Genomic DNA, 22,137 nt, shown 5'->3' with positions numbered 1-22,137 from the left:
CATCTACTGGCCATATAGGCAATATTCATTCCGGGAGTCCTGAATTGGGAAGCGGACTTTCTCAGTCGTCAGGACGTACATGCCGGCGAGTGGGGCCTTCATCCAGAAGTGTTTCAACTCATAGTGGAAAGGTTTGGCCTTCCAGACGTAGATCTGATGGCATCTCGACACAATCACAAGGTCCTCAAGCAGCATTCGTGGATGCGCTGGCGGTACCGTGGAGGTTTCGGCTGCCGTACGTGTTCCCTCCAGTGTCACTCCTGCCCAGGGTAATTCGGAAGTTCAAGCAAGAAAAAGGAATTCTGCTTCTCATAGCTCCAGCTTGGCCCAGACGGCACTGGTTCTCAGACCTGCACGGCCTATCGTCAGAGCGTCCAATTCTACTTCCACAACGCCCAGACCTCCTCGTTCAGGGCTCCTGTGTCTACCAGGACCTAGCCCGGCTGTCTTTTACGGCGTGGCTCTTGAAGCTTCCGTCTTAAGGGCTAAAGGGTTTTCTGAGGCGGTCATTCAAACAATGTTGCGGGCCCGGAAACCGGCTTCGGCTCGGATTTACTATAGGGTCTGGCATTCTTACTTTGTTTGGTGCGCATCTAGCGATTATGACGCTTCCAAATTTAATATAGCCAAGTTGTTGGCCTTTCTTCAACAGGGCCTGGAATTAGGCCTGCGTCTGGCCTCCCTCAAGGTTCAAATATCTGCCTTGGTGTGGTTTCAGAGAAAAATTGCGACCTTACCTGATGTGCATACCTTTACTCAGGGTGTGTTGCGTATCCAACCTCCCTATGTCCCGCCTGTGGCTCCTTGGGACTTGTCGGTGGTTTTGGAGGCGTTACAAGAGTCTCCGTTTGAACCTCTTGGTTCAGCTGACCTTAAGTGGCTTTCCCTTAAGGTGGTGTTTCTGCTGGCTATTGCTTCAGCTAGACGTGTGTCGGATTTGGGTGCTTTGTCCTGTAGCTCCCCATATCTGATTTTTCACCGTGACTGGGCGGTTCTTAGAACTCGTCCCGGCTATCTACCTAAGGTGGTTTCTTCGTTCCACCTTAACCAGGAGATTGTAGTTCCGGCACTTGTTTCTCCTGATCTGTCTCCGAAAGAGCGGTCTTTGGATGTGGTATGGGCTCTCCGTATCTATGTGAAGAGAACTGCTCCTATTAGGAAATCTGATTCTCTTTTTGTTGTGTTTGGGTTTCACAAATGTGGCTGGCCTGCTCACAAGCAAACTCTGGCCAGATGGATTAGAATGGTGATTGCACATGCTTATGTGAAGGCTGGTTTCTCTGCTCCTGATCACATTAAGGCCCATTCTACTCGGTCTGTTGGACCTTCTTGGGCGGCCCAACGTGGTGCGACCCTTGAACAATTGTGCAAGGCGGCTACGTGGTCCTCTGTGAACATGTTCATAAGGTTCTATGCCTTCGATACTGCCGCTTCCCAGGATGCTTCCTTTGGACGCCGGGTTCTTGTGCCCGCTATAGTGCGTCCCCTCCCATAAGGAACTGCTTTAGGACATCCCCATTGTCCATTCCTTGTGGAGCCCAGTGTACCCCGCAGCAGAAAACGAGTTTTATGGTAAGAACTTACCTTTGTTAAAACTCTTTCTGCGAGGTACACTGGGCTCCACAAGGCGCCCACCCTGACGCACTTAGCTTCTTTGGGTTGGTATGGCATTAGCCGCTGACACATCTCCTGTCGTGAGAATGTGGTGTTGTGGCTACTAACCGTTGTTGTCTCTTTTCCTGCTACTGCATTGGACTGGTTAACTAAAAACTGGGATCCTGTGCAGGGAGGCGGGGTGATATAGGAGGCAGCGCTATGCATTCTGGGAACAGTCAAAGCTTTGAGCCTGTTGGTGCCTCGGATCAAGATCCTACTCTACACCCCATTGTCCATTCCTTGTGGAGCCCAGTGTACCTCGCAGAAAGAGTTTTAACAAAGGTAAGTTCTTACCATAAAACTCGTTATTTTCTTTAATGCACTCAACAAGTTAAAGTTTTCGCTTACTTACTACTTACTTACATCTAACATGCATGAAAATCGTGTAGTTTTCCAGGTACTACAGTCCCTTCTCCCAAACACTGCCACTTTTTTATTATCTTCAACAACAAATAGATCTACAGCACTGTGCTATATAACAATTGCTGTGTACCTGATGAGAGTCTGTTACCGCCAGCGTGTCCATCAGCACCGCACTGCACTAGTGATCAGACTAGTGTCTGGCAGCACCGCACTGCACTAGTGATCAGACTAGTGTCCGGCAGCGCCGTACTTGTAATCATACTCAAAATAAACTACAGTTCCCAGTAACCCTTGCTGCCGGGAGCTCCCAGCAACAAGGGCTGCTGGGAGCTGTAGATTATTTTGAGTACGATTACAAGTGCTGTGCTGCCGGACACCGGCGCAGCTCCAGCAGTAACAGAATCTCACCAGGTACAATCTGATAGTACTACTTTTCTACCATTTGGCCGCGGGTGGCACTGCCAGGCGGCGCCCCCTCCTTGCCTGGTGCCCCTGGCGAGTGCCATCCTGGCCAATGGGTAGATACACCCCTGCTGTTATGTACTGTGGGAAGTAATCGTGCCATGCTGGATTCTGATGTGGACTTCTGTTATCGATGTGAGACCTGTGCATATGGCCTTGGATAAATATTTACGACTGCTATCAAGTATGGAAAAGATACAGAGCATCATGATGGCTGCAAACCTGTGCGTGGGAATGATGCATCGGCCTGGGCTGCTGAGGCAGTAGGAGATGTATTACACACTGGACTGTTATGTACTGTGGGATGTGACAGTGCGATGCTGGATTCTGATGTGGACTATGTTATCGATGTGAGGCCTGCAGTGGCTGCCACAAATTTGGATCTTATCCCCCCATTCCTGGAAACTGTCAGAGCTGCATGCTGGGCAGGGAGAAAGTGTTCCAGTGCACGAGAGGAGAGAGAGAGATGAAGCTTGCCAGTGCTGCACACCTGGTGCAGAGGAAGAGTTCTATGGCAGAAACGAGTTCTGCAAATTGACAAGCTGAGAGAGAATGCAAGCTACAAATGGCACCGCGACAAGAAAGTGATTGCTCGCGACACCATGAGATCAGGGAGCTCACCATTAAACCTTGCCGGAAACAAGTCCCTAGCATGACTGACTATGGGAACTTGGACAGTACTGCAAATACCCAGCGGAGGTCAGGCACCTCTTACAACAACAGTGAAGATGCTGACCTGGATAAGTATTTACAGAGTGTGCTTAAATATATGAAGACATATCCAGGCATGGCAACCCTTATGCAGCTGGTGCAACAGTTCCATGCCGAATGCCAATCAGCTCTGGAACGTAAAGGCTGTCAGGGAGGAAAGGCAGGCTGACTGCCTATACCAGCTGGAGCTGGCCAGGCTCAAATGTCAGTCTGCAGGCAGAAACTCTCCTGTTAGCAAGCCCTGGTCAGAAGATTCCCCTGTGTTGCAACTGGACGGAGGCAGCCAAGCAAATGCCCACTGTGTTTTGGAGAATCAGCTGGCTTTGTACAGTACAACAGATACCAAACTTAGGTCTGACAACTGCCAGACCCAGGGAGACTGCAGAACATGAGTCAGCCAGGGAGGCAGCAGAACGGCAATTCAATACATCACCAGAGAACCAAAGTTGGAACGATGACCCAAACACAGATGAACTACTTACCATGATGAGCATGGAGGAATTAACTAAAGAGTGTCAACTGCCAGGCCTGGCGTGCAGTGACGATACCCCATTCTGACAAGATCAGTGTCGCCGCGTGGAAGCAGAGTGACAAACCTTACTGCAGCTTCTTTCAGCAACTGAAGAAGTAACAGCCCAGCCCGCCGAGGTGCCCAAGGAGGAAAAGGTACCCCCACAAGCTACAGGCAGTGTGGACTATGCTATTGAGATATCGTCCCCTGTGGCGCAGCTTACCCTGCTAGGAGCAGTTGAGGGTGCGAGCAGCATACTACCACAAGACGTGCAGAGTTTGTGGCAAAAAAGGACAGAATTATTGAGGAGACTGTCGAGGAGAGAGGTGGGAGTGTCTGCAGATATGCGCACAGATGGGTTCTTATATACTGACTGTGGACATGTGATCTCCCATTATGTTCCTGAAACTGTTATTCCTGCTATTTCTGTTTATGTATTGAACCTTGTGACTCTGCTCCAGACATATGTGATACTGCTGGATCTTGCACAGAAGTGACTCTGGGTAAAAACGTAGTGCTCCGTGAACATTTTGCATTTTGTACTGTGACAGAGACTTGTGATAGTATCAGTGATATGAAATGTGTTGCTGCAGGAACTAACCCTTCTTTTCCTCAGGTGACACCTGCTGATTGGCATCTTGTTACAAATGTATGTGATTTTAAGGGTGATGCAAACCTGTGTGATCTGGAAAATAACTCTTTATCGTTACACATGGCCGAATCTATTCTGTCAAAAAGTGCATGCTCTGATATAGGGGGTCATTCCGAGTTGTTCGCTCGTTGCCGATTTTCGCTATGCTGCGATTTGCTGCTAATTGCGCATGCGCATGGTACGCAGAGCGCTCGCGCTTAGTTATTTTACTAAGAACTTAGTAGATTTACACAAGCTCGAGCAAAGTTTTTTCAACGCTCGAGTGATCGTAGTGTGATTGACAGGAAGTGGGTGTTTCTGGGAGGCAACTCAGCGTTTTCACGGCGTTTGCTAAAAAACGCAGGCGTGCCAGGGAAAAACGCGGGAGTGGCTGGAGAAACGAGGGAGTGGCTGGCCGAACGCAGGGCGTGTTTGTGACGTCAAAACAGGAACTAAACGGACCGAGGTGATCGCAATCTAGGAGTAGGTCTGGAGCTACTCAGAAACTGCTAAGAATTATTTAGTAGCAGTTTTGCTAATTTTTCGTTCGCTATTCTGCTAAGCTAAGATTCACTCCCAGAAGGCGGCGGCCTAGCGTGTGCAATGCTGCTAAAAGCAGCTAGTGAGCGAACAACTCGGAATGAGGGCCATAGAGTTGTGTGGGATGCAGTTAGCAGATTATGTTCCACCTGTATCAATAGTTGGGTTGAATGCTGTATGCAACAATGTGTCCCGTGCCACCAGTGCCAGATTAAGTTCCACATGGAAGAACAACAGAAATTTACCAGAGCTTGCTGTTATGAACTAAATGAAAAAATGAATCTCTGAACGGTTTATATAAAAAGAATGTACATTTATTAAATAAACATATTTAAAAACAATTGTTAAAAAGAATTTAGTGGCCACATATAGACCTGCATAAAATGATGTTATATGGGATATTCCGTCCGTGCTGGCTAGGATTCACTCTAATAAATTGGATTTCACTGGAAAGTACCTCATTAATCGGTTATTTGCACGTTCCGATGATTTAGCAGTGGGTTAATCTCAGTGGTCAGTGTGCAGTAGGTCCACCTTGTGGGGAATCACAGAGTTCATCCGGTTCCAATTGTATCCACAGTGAGTAAGGCACAAAAAAGCAATTCCAAAGTTAAGAGTGACCAAGTGTGCCAGCGTAGGTAGTAGATCCCAACCGGCAGGTGAATGTGGAGCAGGCTCAACGCGTTTCGCTGGTGTCTCAAGTCCAGCTTCCTAAGGAGCATATGTGTGATGGTTATCAGGTAAGCCATTTTATACTCTATTGAGTGGTGTAATTGATCGCACCTGACACACAACTTTAAAAATAAGAATAACCACGTGACCGTATATACTACATTGAATCCATCACGGTACAAATAAGGTTCGGTCACGCTATACTTGTCACGTGACCGCTCTAAATATGATGAAATTGTCCTTCTCGATATGATTGGGCAATCTCCGATCATGTGACCCCATTGGTCACATGATCGGAGATATACAATACATAATACCCATATAAATATAAAAGAAATCTGTTATTTAAGTTATTTATTTGAATTTGCATGTACTTTCTATTATTGGGACCAATGGGAATTCCCCTTATGTTATTAGCACTACATTATTCTGAACGGTTTATTCTTATTTTTAAAGTTGTGTGTCAGGTGCGATCAATTACACCACTCAATAGAGTATAAAATGGCTTACCTGATAACCATCACACATATGCTCCTGAGGAAGCTGGACTTGAGACACCAGCGAAACGCGTTGAGCCTGCTCCACATTCACCTGCCTGTTGGGATCTACTACCTACGCTGGCACACTTGGTCACTCTTAACTTTGGAATTGCTTTTTTGTGCCTTACCCACTGTGGATACAATTGGAACCGGATGAACTCTGTGATTCCCCACAAGGTGGACCTACTGCACACTGACCACTGAGATTAACCCACTGCTAAATCATCGGAACGTGCAAATAACCGATTAATGAGGTACTTTCCAGTGAAATCCAATTTATTAGAGTGAAATCAGTGAATCCTTGCCAGCACGGACGGAATATCCCATATAACATCATTTTATGCAGGTCTATATGTGGCCACTAAATTCTTTTTAACAATTGTTTATTTAATAAATGTACATTCTTTTTATATAAACCGTTCAGATATTCATTTTTTTTCATTTAGTTCATAACAGCAAGCGCTGGTAAATTTCTGTTGTTCTTCTAAGTATTCAGGGGGACTTACCACCCCCATACCAGCTGCTATTGATAGCGCACCCTAAACACTAAGTTTCTTCCCTAAGTTCCACATGGGCCTGGAGCTAAAATTTATGAAGGGCCTATTGTGTGCCTCGGCAGGAGGTGTGACAAGTGCTGCGAGGGTGTGACCAGTGCGGTATGGGTGTGGTCTACATAGGGAGTGTGACATGTGCCATGGCTGTAGCTACCTCCATGGAGGTCAGAGCTAGTGTCTACCTTCATCAACTTACTGTAATAATGGAGCTATAACAAGAAAAAGTTTGTGACCACCATATAATACAGAGCCATCAGTGACCGCCATATGATACAGTGAGCATCACTGTGACCACCATATAATACAGCGAGCATTGCAGTGAACACCATATAATACAGAGAGCATCACAGTGACTGCAACATAAAAAAGAGAGCGTTACAGTGACCAAATTATAATAGAGAGAGCATCACAGTGATCACCATATAATATACCAAGCATATAAAGTGACCTACATACACTACAAAGAACATTGCAACAAATGCCATATTATAGAAAGTACTCCAGCGACCACCATAAAATACTGTACAGAGGACATCACAGCCAGGGTGTGTGACACAGGGCAGTGCAGGGTAAGACTGAGAGGAGATGACTCTGAGGAGATAGGAGTGAGGATGTGAATGGAGGTCTGAGGAATAGGCAGTCAAGGAGAATATTGGACTGGGTGCTGCTATGGGTGTGAGCAGGTCTCTGGATGAAGGGACACTGGGTAGGAGTGAAAGTCTCTGGGTGAAAGGACAGAGTGTAGGGATGACAATACCTGGATGCATGGACAGGGTGTAGCAGTGAGGGTACTAGTATGCAGGGACAGGGTGTAAGGGTGAGGGTACCTGGATCACAGGTATTGCATGCAGTGTTTACCTACTGGAGTCGGCAGAGGTGTCATTGGCACTGGAACCTTACACAGAACGTAACAATACCTTGTTACAGCACTGGTGAAGTGGGCATCTAAAGGAAGGGACAATACAAAGCTCTATAGAGTACCCTGAAAAATGCCATAGGCTACCTATGCCTTGCTGTATGTAGTAGTTTAAATAAGACCATCATGTGAGAGGCTAAACTTAGCAGAGGAGCAGCAGCACAAACACGCGGCAGTTATTTCTGTTTAAACATTTTTGCAAATTAGTAATGTATTAGAAATAAACAATCAAACCACCTCGCAAGTACTTTCAATAGAAAATAAGACAACACAGAAATTTACTAAGAATCATAAGTGGAATTTCATTGCTCTAAAGTAGTAGTAGTTAACAAACAGCAAAGAAAACCTAAACCATGTGTAAAATAGCAACAGCAGAAGTGGATGCCCCCTACACAAGTGCACAGGCCCCCATCACATGCCTATTCACAGTGCCCGATTTGTACCTCCCTCCTGGGGGCCCTGGGTCACTGATGACTGGCACTCTGCACCCATGTAAAGCCCCGATCAATCAGCCTTTTTGTTGAGCAGTTCCCCCAAATCGCCCCAACGATAAAAACAGTGTTCCACACCTGCAGGTCGAATAAAGTGCAGGTTAGATACAGTGCGAGTTGGATCCAGTGCAGGTTACAGTGCTGGTCGGATACAGTATAGGTCGGATACAGTTGGGGGTCTGTGCAGGTTACAGACAGTGCAGGTCAGATGCAGTGCAGGTTGGAAACAGTGTGGGTTACAGACAGTGCAGGTCAGATACAGTGCAGGTTGGATACAGTACGGGTCGGATACAGCATGGGTTGGATACAGTGCAGGTACAGGCAGTGCAGGTCGGATACAGTGTGGGTCAGATATAATGTGAGTGAAATACAGTGTCAGCAGTGTGGGGATGCCAGCTGTCTCCTCTGTGTGGGAGTGCCGGAGATGTCGGCAGTGCGGGGGTGCCAGCTGTGTCTGCAGTGCGGGGATACCAGCTGAGTCCTCTGTGCATGGTACTGGCTGTGTCGGCAGTGAGGGGATGCGGGCTGTGTCCTCTCTGTGGAGGTGTTGGCATTGTGGGGGTGCTGGTGATGTCCTCAGTGCATGGGGTGCGAGAGTGCCGGTGGTGCCAGCAGTGTGGGAGTGTTGGCAGTGTGGGCGGGAGTGTCGGCAGTGTAAGGGGACCGCCAGCTTGCCTCATTGAAGTCTATGGGGACGTGATGATTAGCTGAGAGCCATGACAGCCAATCAGCGGTCAGTCCATTGAATTCAATGGGACTGGCACCCGAGGCAAAACCTCAAGATCCGACAGCAGAATCCCAAGGGCAGGCATGAACATCCGAGTGGTTGCTCAGATCGCCCTGGATCCCCTACGTTCCGGTGGGCTCGGTTCTGAGAAAGCTGGACCCAGTCATCTCTAATATATACTGTATATAACATATACATAGCATACTACTGTACACAGACATAGAATACACATACATAACATACAGTGAACATACTGTATACATAGTATGGATAGGGTCTACTACGCTTGCCCTGCTGTCGGGATCCCGGCGCCTAGCATACCGGTGCCGGTATCCCAACCGCTGGAATGCCGGCAGTGGGGCAAGTGCAAAAGAGCTCGTGGACACCCCAAGAGGGAAAATAGTTGTCGGTATCCCGGCGCCGGTATGCTGAGCGCCGGGATCCCGACAGCCAGGATATCGAGTGCCAACCTATATACACATATACCTTACATACTGTAGAACAGGGGTTACAGGGGGAATTGCTACATCCAGAGTATAGAAAGGAACATGCAGGTTTTGGGTGAGGGAGATCACACTTATAAAAGTGATTTATTACACTTACAGTACTAAACACATATATAGTGTTTGACACTGACGCTTGACTAACCATTATTATCCACGCTCATCCTGAACTTCTGTTCTTCCCGCAATTTCATCTAGCATCCTCATGTCTGGACAGTCAGTGTGTGCGAGGGGGAGGGTTTGGTGTCCGTGCTCCGATAGGCTGACAGGCTGAGTGACTGTGTGTGGTGCGTCTCTCAGCCAATAGGAGCACAGCAGACACTGCTGAGGAGTTCCTACACTGATCAGGAATCTCCTCAGTGTTACAGAAGAGAAGTTAACTGGGCGCTGCACAGCAGCTGAAGCACTGAGTGCTGTACTGTATACAGCTTCTCCTGGGTCAATCACCAGCCGACCCTGCCCCCGATGCTAGTGGGCAGAGTTACAAAGCGGGGGTTGGGTGTGTGGGGGGGGGCAACACTGGGGATTCACCCTGCAGCCCAGTCCATAACTGAGGTAAGCAACCTTAGATGGGAGAGGTGGAGCCTTGGGCGGATTCGGGGGAGACAAGGCCGGCAGAGTTTCAGACAGGTTGTGGTGTTGTTCAGCGTCCTGTGGGCCTATTTACAATAGGGGGCCTGGAGCTGCAGCTCCACCCGCCCAATTGTTAATCCGGCTCTGCGTGCCACCCTGATAATTGTGATAGGATGTAACCCTGTCTTTCCACAGGCATCTTACCACGAGGTGGGGATAGGGGACCCTGTCCCCATATGTGTGTTACCCAACTTGCCTAAGAGTGAAGTACTTGAAACTGGTTTGGGGTGAACGCACTCCACCTGCATGAATGATGGTGATGTCATTACTGATGCAACGATATGTGATAACCCTATTTTTTCAAGCGTCTGTGATAATAATGAGCTGTCTGGTGTCAGTTCAACAAATAATCAAGGGTCAGAGATTGGTTGGAGCACCATGTGCCTCAATGATGGCGACCAGCAGGAGCCAGGTAAAAGGTGGATCGTTATTTTCACTCAGCGTGAAATTTCTGTGGGGAAACATGCTCCTGATGATAATACTGTGTTGAATACTGGTATCATTAATAGTTCTGAAAATGTCTGTGGTATCAGAGATAATGAGCTGACAGGATTCCCTACAGGTCGAGAAGGTGGCTCCCAGCAAACCAACCCCCCTCCTCCTCCCTTCCTCCCTGCAGTGTAAGGTGCCCCCACCTCAGAGCCTGTGTGGGTGAGGGGCAGGCAGCCACATCAGGAAAGGGCATTAGGAAAGGGTACAAGGTTATAATTTTAATGGTGTATGGTGCACCTGCACCCTTTTTCCTATATTGTAGTACAGGTTGAGTATCCCTTATCCAAAATGCTTGGGACCAGAGACGTTTTGGATATCGGATTTTTCCGTATTTTGGAATAATTGCAAACCATAATGAGATATCATGGTGATGGGACCTAAATCTAAGCACAGAATGCATTTATCTTTCATATACACCTTATACACACAGCCTGAAAGTAATTGTAGCCAATATTTTTTATAACTTTGTGCATTATACAAAGTGTGTCTACATTCACACAATTCATTTATGTTTCATATACACCTTATACACACAGCCTGAGGGTCATTTAATACAATATTTTTAATAACTTTGTGTATTAAACAAAGTTTGTGTACATTGAGCCATCAAAAAACAAAGGTTTCACTATCTCACTCTCACTCAAAAAAGTCCGTATTTCGGAATATTCCGTATTTCGGAATATTTGGAAATGGGATACTCAACCTGTACTAAGTCCCAGCAAGGTAGCACATCCCATTATAAGAAGCAAGGGTGAGCAGTCCAGGCCCCCTCTCCAAAATATAGTCTATATTATGTGTGTGTGTATACACACCTGAGGGCTTGGGAGTGGACACCCTCATTTCTGTATTAGCACCCCACCCACTGCCTCTCAGGCTTTTAAACAGGGAACCAGCACATGCTGACTGCACACAAGGCACAGGTAAGATCCTTTCAATTATATTCAAAGTCAGTTTGGGCTGAACTTTTGGGGTGTGGAACTCCCTGGATTGCTCTGGCTGTACCACTTTGGGGCATTTATTTATTTATTTATTTATTTTTTAATAGAGTATTTTTATTCAACAAAAATTGAAGAATTACAGACATTTCAGTGTATACCGGGAAATCCGGGTGACATTATACAACTTATACAATTTACATAGTCCCGCCACACCATATACACATAGGTTTAAGCATGACCGGCAGACATAAGGCTATCTCAATAACAACCCACAAAAACAGTTTTTCTGAAGTCTGAAGGTAAATATCAACACGTTCGTAAAACATTTTCAAATTTCTCCCCAATCTAGCTCAATTAACCCCCCAACTATAAGGCCAAACATGGCCTAGCGCACCGAACAAGGGTGCCTAAAATAACAATAATTATCAAAAGAAATAAAACAAAATAAATAATAAATAATAAACAAAAAACATCAGCAGAATAAAACAAATCAATACCATCAAGCCTATAGTCTCGTAGTCGTGCGAGGTGAGGTACAGAATCCGCATAATGTACATACCAATACGGGAGGAGGGGCCCAGGCCATTTACACAAGTCCCATATAACCAGGCCACCGTGAAGGTGCAAAATGTCTCAAAGCTTGAGGGCAGGGGAGGAGTATATAGAATTGACCTAGAAGGACCATATTTTCCCGTATTTAGAGAGAGCATTATTTTTCATATAGACATACCGATCTTTCAGTACGGTGTCATTCACCAAGGCTTTAAATGCAGACATCGTAGGAGAATGTGGGGCCATCCATGTCCGCGCTATGCATACCTTAGCAAGGGCGCAAATGCTACGAGCATACAATCCCTCCCATCGAAGCCCAGAATCAGGCCCTCCCACCCCCAAAATGCAGAATCCCGGAGTCAGCATGACTCTCGGTACCCCCGTATGTTCCAGTATCGACCCGACCCCAGCCCAAAACACCTGCAAGGACGGACACTCCCACACTAGATGCAAGAATGATCCGCCAGCAGTCCCACATTTAGGACAAGTGGCAGCGCCACCGGCCCCGAATCTGGCCAACCTGCTCGGCGTCATATACGATCTGTGTAGTACAAAGAGTTGAATTTGTTGGAACCGCAGTGATTTGGTGACCTGGCTCGAATTCCCCAGTGCGACCCCCCACTCCTCCACATCTATAGGGCCTAAATCATGCTCCCAACGTTCCCGAAGGGTCGAGAGCGGGTCTGCATGTATTGTTGCAAGAAGGTACGAGTAGGTGAAGGAGATCACCTTGACCCGACCCAATGCACATAAAAAGATCTTGATGGAGAAGGGGAGGAGCGCCGGGGGTGAATCCCCGAACTGTGATTGTAAGGCGTGACGGAGCTGTAAATATCTGTAAAAGTAAGAGTTTGGGAGACCAAACTCCTCTTTTAAGTGCTGAAAGGATTTCAGAGCACCGTCGCTATACAGCTGGGATATGGAAGTCACCGAGTATGGGGCCCACACCCCCCCACACCCTCCAAGGACCCCATCTCACAAAGCGATGCGGAGTGCCAAAGAGGAGTATCCGGGTCCATACCATCATATCCAAACATACCTGTCAAGGCCAGCCAGATCTTCATGGCCTGAAAAATAATAGGAGGAGACAGCCGGGAAGCGCTTCCTCCCACAAGAATCTGCGCCGGGGAAAGGTCCGGGTAATAGCACCTTAGAAACGCCCGACATAAATCAGCCTCCTCTCCACCCCGTACCCAAATGCCAATGTGAGCTAGCTGGGCCGCATAGTAGTACAGCTGGAAGTGAGGCAAAGCCAAGGCCCCGTCTGCCTTTTGTCTAGTAAGGGTAGTCAACTTTATTCTAGGCCTTTTATTGGCCCATATCAGTGATGTCAATATACTGTTTAATTTCTTAAAGAAGGCCGGAAAGACGTACACAGGGGATTGTGAAAAAACATACAGTAGCTTGGGCAAAACTATCATTTTAATAAGGCTAACCCTACCCGTCATTGTAAGTGGGAGTTTACACCAGGCCCTCGACTTGCGTACAATCATGTGTACAAGAGGGTCAAGGTTCAAGGGTATAAAGTCCGAGGGGTCATTAGTAACCTGGATCCCCAGGTATTTAAACTGGCTTGTCCAGCACAGCGGCAGGGGTATCTTCGGTACCTGGGGAGGAGAACCCATAATGGGCATTATAAATGATTTGGACCAGTTTATACAGAGACCTGAGAAGCCGCCAAAGGTCTCTATGACCTGCAGCACTACAGGCATATCCACGGCATAGTCATGTAAGAACAACAACAGGTCATCCGCATAAAGGGCTATTTTATCAGTGCAGGGGCCTGTAACAACTCCCCCAATGTCCGAGTGCGACCTCACCAGACAAGCCATGGGTTCGATGGCTATGGCAAATAAGGCGGGGTAAAGGGGGCATCCCTGTCTGGTGCCCCTAGTCAAGGTGAAGGAGAAGGATATATAGCCGTTGACCAAGATCCTGGCACGTGGGTTCTGATAGAGTAGTTTGATCCATTGTATGAAATTAGGACCAAAGCCCATATATTTCATGACTCCCCACAAGTAGGACCATTCAACACTGTCGAAGGCCTTAGCCGCATCCAGCGAAACTACAACCGCGTCCGAGGGGAAATCATGTGGAGCCTGTAATACAGTATAGAGCCTGTGCAAATTGATGGACGTGAATTTCCCCGGCATGAAGCCAGATTGATCCCGATGTATTACAGTTTGGATAACCAGGTTGAGCCGAACCGCGAGGATTTTTGCCAGGATCTTGGCATCGGTAGGGATAAGGGAGATTGGTCTATAAGACTACTTCAATTCGGGGTCCTTGCCGGGCTTTGGCAGTACTATAATAACGGCCTCGGACATTGAGGGAGGAAGTTGGTTGGTGGCAAATATATCCGTGTACGTCTCAAGCAGTTTTGGGCCAAAGAACTGCACATACTGTTTGTACAGCTCGGTGGGAATACCATCACTTCCCGGAGACTTACCACCGGGACACATTCCTATCGCCGCAGTCACTTCTTCTAAAGTCAAGGGCGCGTCTAGAGAGTCCCTAGCCTCAGGGGGAAGCTTCGAAAGGGCTATATTAGACAAGTATAAATCTAAGTCTCCCTCGGAGCACGGCATCTGAGAATCATAGATCTCCCTAAAGTACGACAGGAACAGCTGTACCATGTCAGGGGTATTGCTCACAATGTAGCCGTCGGGGCCAGACATCTGCACTATCGTATTCCCAGGGCGGTCATAGTGCACCAAATGAGCTAATAGACTACCTGGCCTGTCCGCCTGCATATATATATTGGTTGCCCTGAACAAAAGGGATCGTGCATTTTTGTCTGCGAGGCAAGCCAGCCAAGCCTCCTTAGCTAACAACCACCGTACCTTTAGTGCGGAGGTGCCCTCCGCCAAATATCTGGTTTCTAAATCCCTATAGTCATACTCTAGCTGTCGCTCCGTCGCTCTGTACTCTAACTTACGGGTAGCAATTTTACCAATCAGCGTACCACGCAGATATGCTTTGAATGTGTCCCAGACAACATGTACCGGGGCTGAGCCCACATTATCCGCAAAAAAGCCCTCCCACCTGGACTGTATCTCTGGGCATTCTCCTAACTGAATCAACCAGGATGGATGCAACCTCCAGTAAGACTGTCCCCTCCGGCACTCCACATCAAAAGACAACAACAGGGGCGAGTGGTCAGACACCCCTCGCGCCTCCGTTACACTAGGTAGAAGCTCGGGCGAGACCAGGGCCAGGTCGATTCTGGAAAATGTACCATGCGTACCAGAGAAGCATGAGTACTGTCTAAGTGTAGGGTGCCGAACTCTCCAAACATCCACCCACTGCATGCTATCTATAACATCCGCGAACTTAGAGGGAGAAGTCGACTGGCCACCTCCCGCCCCCGGATCTCGAGAGGACCTCCATCTATCCAGGGAGACATCCAGCACGTTATTAAAATCCCCCAGACATATAACAGGAATATGGGGGGATGAAGCAATAAACGATGCAGCTTTCTGCAGGACATCATATGAAAACGGGGGGGGGGGGGGGGGGGATGTAGATAGACAAAATGAATAAAGCACGGGAGTTCAGCTTACATTCCATAAACACAAACCTGCCGTATGGATCAGTGTTTACCGTGATCAATTCAAACTGTACGGTTCTCCGTATCATTACCGATACTCCCCTGGAAGAGGAGGAGTGAGAGGAATGATACGCCCAGCCCACCCAAGGCCTACGGAGCGACAACAGCCTATTTCCCTCCAAATGAGTTTCGCTCAAACAGATGACGTCCGGGCCATATTTCTTAATAATTTTAAATACCAGGGACCGCTTTACTTTATTATTAATGCCCCGGACGTTCCATGCCAAAATCTTTAAAGCAGACATGTCGCACCATGCATATACTGAGACGCAGCGCCTTGTGATAGCCCAAGCAACCGCATTGTCCGGGCTCCCACCCGCCCCTGTAAAGTGCTGCCCCGGAACCCATAACCCCTTAAATAGCACAACCTCACCTCGCATAAGAATAGGCCATCATATGAAAAACAGAAAACAATACAAAACAGAAATAAAAACATGCCAGAAAAATAAACAGCATCCCCACAACATCCCCCCTCCCCGTATACCTCCCCGAACTGTGGCATACACATATCCCTAACAAACCACCAACTCTGGTAGCCCAAGAAAGCCTACGACAGTGCTATACGCAGCAAACAGACCCAAAGGGAAAGAAACCCTTAATACTGTATGTAAAGTCACTGCTCAACAATGTCCAGAACAACCATGACCAGGGGAAACTCCCCGGACGTATACTTGCGTATTGATGGCCCATGGAGAAAGGTAGCTGGGCGTCAGTCCGGAGCCAGCTGGCGGGCACCCGGAGCATATCTGTCCAGCCAGGCCGCCGCCTTCCTCGGAGTGTTGAAGAACTTAGTTTCCCCGTCCGCCACCACACGCAGCCGAGAGGGGAACAGCATCGAATAGGGGAGATTCAGGTCGCGAAGTCGCCGCTTGACAGGCAGAAACTGGGCCCGGTCTTTTTGGACATCCGCAGCGAAATCTGGAAATGCTGACTCCCGGACACCATTTCGAACCAGGGGGCCCTTCGTGCGACCCAGGCGCAGAACAGAGTCTCGGTCTTTATAGTGTAAAAACTTGGCTATAAATGTCGGCGGAGGGGCGCCTGGGGGCAGAGGCCGGAACGGTACCCGATGCGCCCGCTCCACTGCAAACTGGGATGTAAAGGATTCAGCGCCATATGCTTCTTTCAACCAGGATTCCAGGAAGTCCTCAGGATATGCCCCTTCCTCCTTCTCAGGCAAGCCCACAAATCTTACGTTGTTTCTGCGAAGTCGTCCCTCCATATCCAGGAGTTTAGTTTGCAGTGTAGAGACTTGCTGTGTGACTGCAGAAACAGATCGTTGGAGGGGGCCGCTGAGGTCTTCCAAATTAGAGACCCGCGTCTCCGTTTCTCCCACCCTCTCTCGGACCCGCTGAACATCCTGGCGTAATAAGGATAGGTCACACTGCACCTTCTCCATTTTGTCCGACAGACGCTGTTCACTGGCCGCTATGGCCTCCAGGACCTGCTGAATGGAAGGAGGAGGTGGCTGCACGTCCGCGCCTGAGTCGACCCCAGCCGGGGGAGTCGACTGAGCAGCCGGTTGACGGGCATACTTCTCCAATTTAGCCGCCGCCGCACTCTGGCCACCCTTCACCATGATAGCAAGGCTCAGGTAGCACTCAAGGTCCCCGTATTCAGTGTCAGAAAGCACAGCAGAGGGGAGGAGGTATAATGTCAGCAGCACTCCAGGGCATCCAACAGGAGAGTACAGCGGAGGGGGGGGCCAAAGGGGCCCGGGTCGATATGATAATGTATGATATATAGTGTTCCACGAGGACAGGACAGTCCATGCCCAGAGCAGATCCCTCAGCCCTGCAGTCCCCACAAATGCATAGAGTCACACAGGCAGGATATGTGATGAAAGCTGCAGCCAAGATGGCCGACGGATCATGCAGTCTCTCCGTTCCCTGTACAAGGAGCACGATTCCAGGCTCCAGGGGGGCAGAAGCGGCCGGGAGAATCAACCAGCGGACACAGGTGAGGGGCGCCGCTCAACCCAGGCACAGGGGTAGCCAAATCCCGGCGATCGCCACGGGTCCGTGCGTGCGCGCGCGCCCGCGGCTGTGTAGTGCAAATTGAGCCCGGGGATCCTCTGGCGGCCTAGGCCCAGGAGTCGGGCGGCCGCTGGCGCGGGCTGGGAGCTCCGGAACAGGGCCGCAAATGATGCCCGCCGCCACCCCACAGACAGCGCTCTATGCCGGCCGGGTTTGAGCCTCAGAAGGGGCCCCAGGATGGGTTCAGGATTTATCCGTCCGGGGAGCTCCACCAACCTGCTTCCTACTCGCTCAGCGCCGTGGCCACGCCCCTGGGGCATTTATTTTTAACACAGATATCACCTTGTGTTTGTTTTACATTTATGTAGCATTTTTCACATATCTTTTACACTTGTCAGTTGTAACACTGATCAGCTAACCTCACTTTCTAACACTCTGACACCTTACTGCTGTCCTCCGTTTTTTTGTCTTTAACACTCTCAGCCTCTTTCATTTGCCTAGCACTGATCTCTCACTTCTATCCCTTTTCTGTGTGATGCCCTGGGGTGGTATGGCTGGGGTAGTTTGGGGGTGCTCTGCGCCCCAGAGGGGAACCCCTATAGTGTTAGGGACCTGTCCAACGGGGTCACTGTAAAGTAGGTGGGCAGGCTCATATACTGGCCAATATATGCCAGGAACCTTGAATATTACGGTTGTTATTATTTTAATGGTGTATGGTGCACCTGCACCCTTTTTCCTATATTGTAATGCCTGAATGAATGTCTACTTTCTTGTGAAGCTTCCTCACACAGGACTAATGCACTACGTAAGAGTAATTAGGTTCTGATTTTCTTTATTCCCTTTTTGTTTATTGAGATTGCTAGTAACCTGTTAATCTTTTCTAAAACTCCTTATATTCTTTGTAATCTTTTTACCCTTGTAATCCCGAATATATTTCTTAATTATAATAAAAATATAATTTTAGTTCTGACTGCTGTGTTCTTGAATCCAAGCCAAGCGAAGTCCATGTTACCTATTTTTTCATGAGATATTGAGATTTGTGGTTACAGGTAAAGCTAAGGACACCTGCAACGTCCGCAGTACATTGAAAAATCATTGCTGGTGGCGGCGTTGATTCGCCCGGCACTGGCGCAACTCTGAAATTGGTGTATCCGGGGAGTGGGGTGGCCGGGGTCCATGACAAGTACTACAGGGAGGGTTAGGCTACGGAAAGTTAGGGTTAGGCACCAGGAAGAGGGTTAGGTTACAGTGGGGAGGTTAGGCTTAGGCACTAGGTGAAGGGATAAGCGCTAGGGGGAGAAATAGGGTTAGACACTAGGGAGGGTTAGGGTTAGGCTATGGGAGGTTAGAGTTAGGCCAGTGGTTCTCAAACTGTGTGCCATATCACCCTGGCGTGCCACGAGGCTCTTGCAGGGGTGCCTTGGATTGGTGTTCCAGGACCAATTCAAATTATTTATGGTCAATGTAATAGGCAAAAACAGTGTTTGTGGCTGCCAGTCATAAAATATGTGGGCAAACAGAAGCAAATCCTGTCCCTCACCACATAACTGACCTAAGGATGACATATAAACACAATTTACTTGAATTAATTATTTTTTTCTTTATTTCTAAATAAGAAACTTTTGGCCTAGGGGTGCCGTTAGTGTGGCCAATCCCAGGCCATTTTTTAAATCCTGGGAATTGGGATTGAGAAATGATCAATCCCAGGATTCCCGGGATTGGCTTGTTCTCTGTAAATTAACTTGTTTGTAATGTTCCTCTACCCCCCTCGCACAGCTCAGCCAACTCACAATCCTCTGGATGAGTAGGTGGGAGAGTCCACTTGCTCATGTGAGATCCGTGCGGCTGTCATCAAGCTGACTTGGGTGCAAGGGGAGCTGGGAAGGGGGATCAGGGCAGTGTCTGAGCCTCCTGAGGACGCTCAACGCTGCCCAGTTAGAAAAAACAAAGGAAAATGGCCAATCCCGAAATCCCCGGGATTGAAAACTCCAATCCCGGGATTGAATTCCGGGCAATTTTTGGTCAAAATTCCGGGATCCCCGGGAAAAAAATTGTGATTTTCTAGGCTGCTGTGATTCAAAAAAGTTTGAGAACCACTGAGTTTGGCACTAGGGGAGGGTTATAGGCAGTAGTGGGAGGGTTAAGCTACGAGAGAGGAGGTTAGGGTTAGGCAAGATAAAATATACCACACCCAACGGCAATGTGAGAATGGAGGTGTGGAAAGGGTAAGTATGGAACTGGTGTTTTTCAAATACATTAACAGGTGCTACACTGCTGTGACTGAAAGTAGTATACCCAATACAAATGCAATGCACCTTTTAAATGCTAAAGGCCTGAATCAGTAACACACAAAGCAGCTGCATCTGTGCATGCTTTAGAGGGCACCCAAGGCATATACATGCATCTCTGCTGAATGGCGGACTATTCAGAGTTGAGCATATGCAGAGATCCGGCGATTTCAGGCGGATATTTTGCACACAGTACAGGGCTAGCACAAATGCGCACTAATAATGATGATGGTCACTCCCCCATTGTAGCCTGATGTCGCCCCGGACTCACGGATTTTTATACAGAAATTTACAGGCCTGGTAAGTGGGAATACCATTGTTATTTTAGGTCAAACACATAACAATGGCACAACCATTGACATATGCTGAGAGGTTCCTTTTGTGTAGGGTCCAAGAGAAACTAATAAGTTGGGGCAGTGATTTAGAGGGTAATATAACCATGGAGAATGTAACAACGTGGAAGTTCTGCACTACACTCACTTTGTTCTTCCTCTGTAACAGCAACAGTCCAGCACAATACAGTAGTCCCTAGCTGATACCATTTCAAGTCTCTCCTGGCCCTCTGGGTGTCAGTTTTAAGCCCCTAGTTCCCACACTGGAGTGTTCTAGGTACAGGGGAGGCGCTTACCCTTGGCTGCTATAGACTGATGGTCATAAGGTGAAATTCACTTTTAAACATGGCCTGTTGGAACAAGGGTTTCATTAACTGTGTACTAAGGGAAAGAATAAGCCACTGTAATATAATGTATCATCCCAGTGACAAGGCCACCATTATGTTTGAATAATTAGGATCTCTTTACTAAATAGCTGCTAGCATTTGATATTTGTAATGAAGAGGGTGATGAGAAAGATAAAGACAGACTATAAAAATGACTACAGGGTAGATTTACTGTCTGTTGGGTTTACAAAGCCGCCAGTTATCGGCATCTTTGACTAATGTATTTCAAAGGGCAATAGTAAATAATTATAATGCTAAATCAGGGCATTTTAGCATTAATTACTATTGCGGGTTGCAAAAACAGCGGTCTTAGCAGCTTTGTCAAACCGCCCAATAGTAAATATATACACCTAAGAGTCAGCAGTTAAAGAAAGCTAATGATATGAGAAGAGCACCATAGCAAAACCGCTTCTAAACCTTCATTTCTTTACAGAGTGCTTAGCAATCAGAAGTCAGAAGAATATCTCACTCCACACAGAAGAAGCAATGCAGACTATAGACACCGAGACGTTCAAACTCAACATTTGATTTCTATTTGCCTAAAAAAACCTCTGAAACTGATCTTTCTGTATATAGTTTACTTGTGTTTTAAATCTCAAACCAGTAATTTCTTTCAGTAGAATAAAAACAAATGAATATATATGTAGTTTATTATTCATGATACTTGAGGTCAATTTACTAAAGCTTCTAAAAGAGACAGGTGGTTGTGTTGCCCATAACATCTTAGAAGTGTACGTGGCTGCAGAAAATTAGATACAAATGCACCTAGATGTAGCCACAATGAGTGTGTCTACATCTGGTACATAGCATACAGCCAATGACTAAAGGATTTGCAACATAACTTCTGTTAACTACTTAATGATTTTGGCATATGTGTGGCCATATTGATGGTCAGTCAGTTAGGGTGTTTTTTTATATCAAATTGGCCGGACCATGTGCATGAGTTCACAAGGATTACCTAATGCATTAATAAGCTTTGGTTTGGGCCAGGGCTGCACATACACACCACATAGCTGTCAAGAAATATTTCATTAATTTGTTCAGCCTGCCCACCGAGCACCTGGATCTATCCACTTTTGACATCTATTGGGCATATTAACCACATGGCCCTATCCAATTAGCGAGCATTCAATCACATGTGAATCCCACGAGGGTGTACTTTTCCTTGCAGCTTCAGGAGCAGTGAGGAAACATCATTGAGAATTAGGCAAAATCTTGGGTTCAGGAGCAGGGAAACTCATTGTTTCCTCAGTTTTTGCACAGAATCAGTGAGTTTCCATGTGGTAATCCCTGATTTTGGGCACGGGGAAAGGCTATTTAATTGAATAGCCTTTTCCCAAGCTGCATGGTTATCAGACATCAAGTAGCTGTGGGGTAAACTTAAATATGCCCCTTTGCCCAATTTGGGAAGAGTTCAAGTCTGTACCACCACTTGTGAGGATAGTTTTAGTTTGAAGGTGACATGGTCCATTACTCTTCCAAAAACATAACAATGGGATGAACGGACGGCGACATCCAAAGGGCTAGTTATACACTAGCTTGCACAGTTGGAAAAGTTATGCATTTAATAGTAAAGAAACATAACAAAGGTATCTGTCTAGGGAAAATTTCACAAACTGAATTTATTTGGAGGGCCAAATACCACCACATAGCT

General features: G+C 47.4%; 1 protein-coding gene across 3 annotated transcripts in view; it reads left to right on the top strand.

Moving 5' to 3' along the window:
* Positions 1–21,123, top strand: part of LOC134936567 (volume-regulated anion channel subunit LRRC8C-like) — a 124,066-nt gene extending 102,943 nt beyond the window's left edge. For all 3 annotated transcript variants that reach the window (XM_063931653.1, XM_063931652.1, XM_063931654.1), the window contains exon 4: positions 20,917–21,123. In XM_063931653.1, the coding sequence (XP_063787723.1) occupies positions 20,917–20,925 (9 nt within the window). In that variant the 3' untranslated portion in view covers positions 20,926–21,123. The remainder of the gene's footprint in view (positions 1–20,916) is intronic.
* Positions 21,124–22,137: the final 1,014 nt, after the last annotated feature.

The sequence above is a fragment of the Pseudophryne corroboree genome, chromosome 6 (genome assembly GCF_028390025.1).
Source record: "Pseudophryne corroboree isolate aPseCor3 chromosome 6, aPseCor3.hap2, whole genome shotgun sequence".
Lineage (NCBI taxonomy): Eukaryota > Metazoa > Chordata > Amphibia > Anura > Myobatrachidae > Pseudophryne > Pseudophryne corroboree.
Note: the sequence above shows the minus strand (reverse complement) of the source record. Positions and strands in the feature narration are given on the sequence as shown.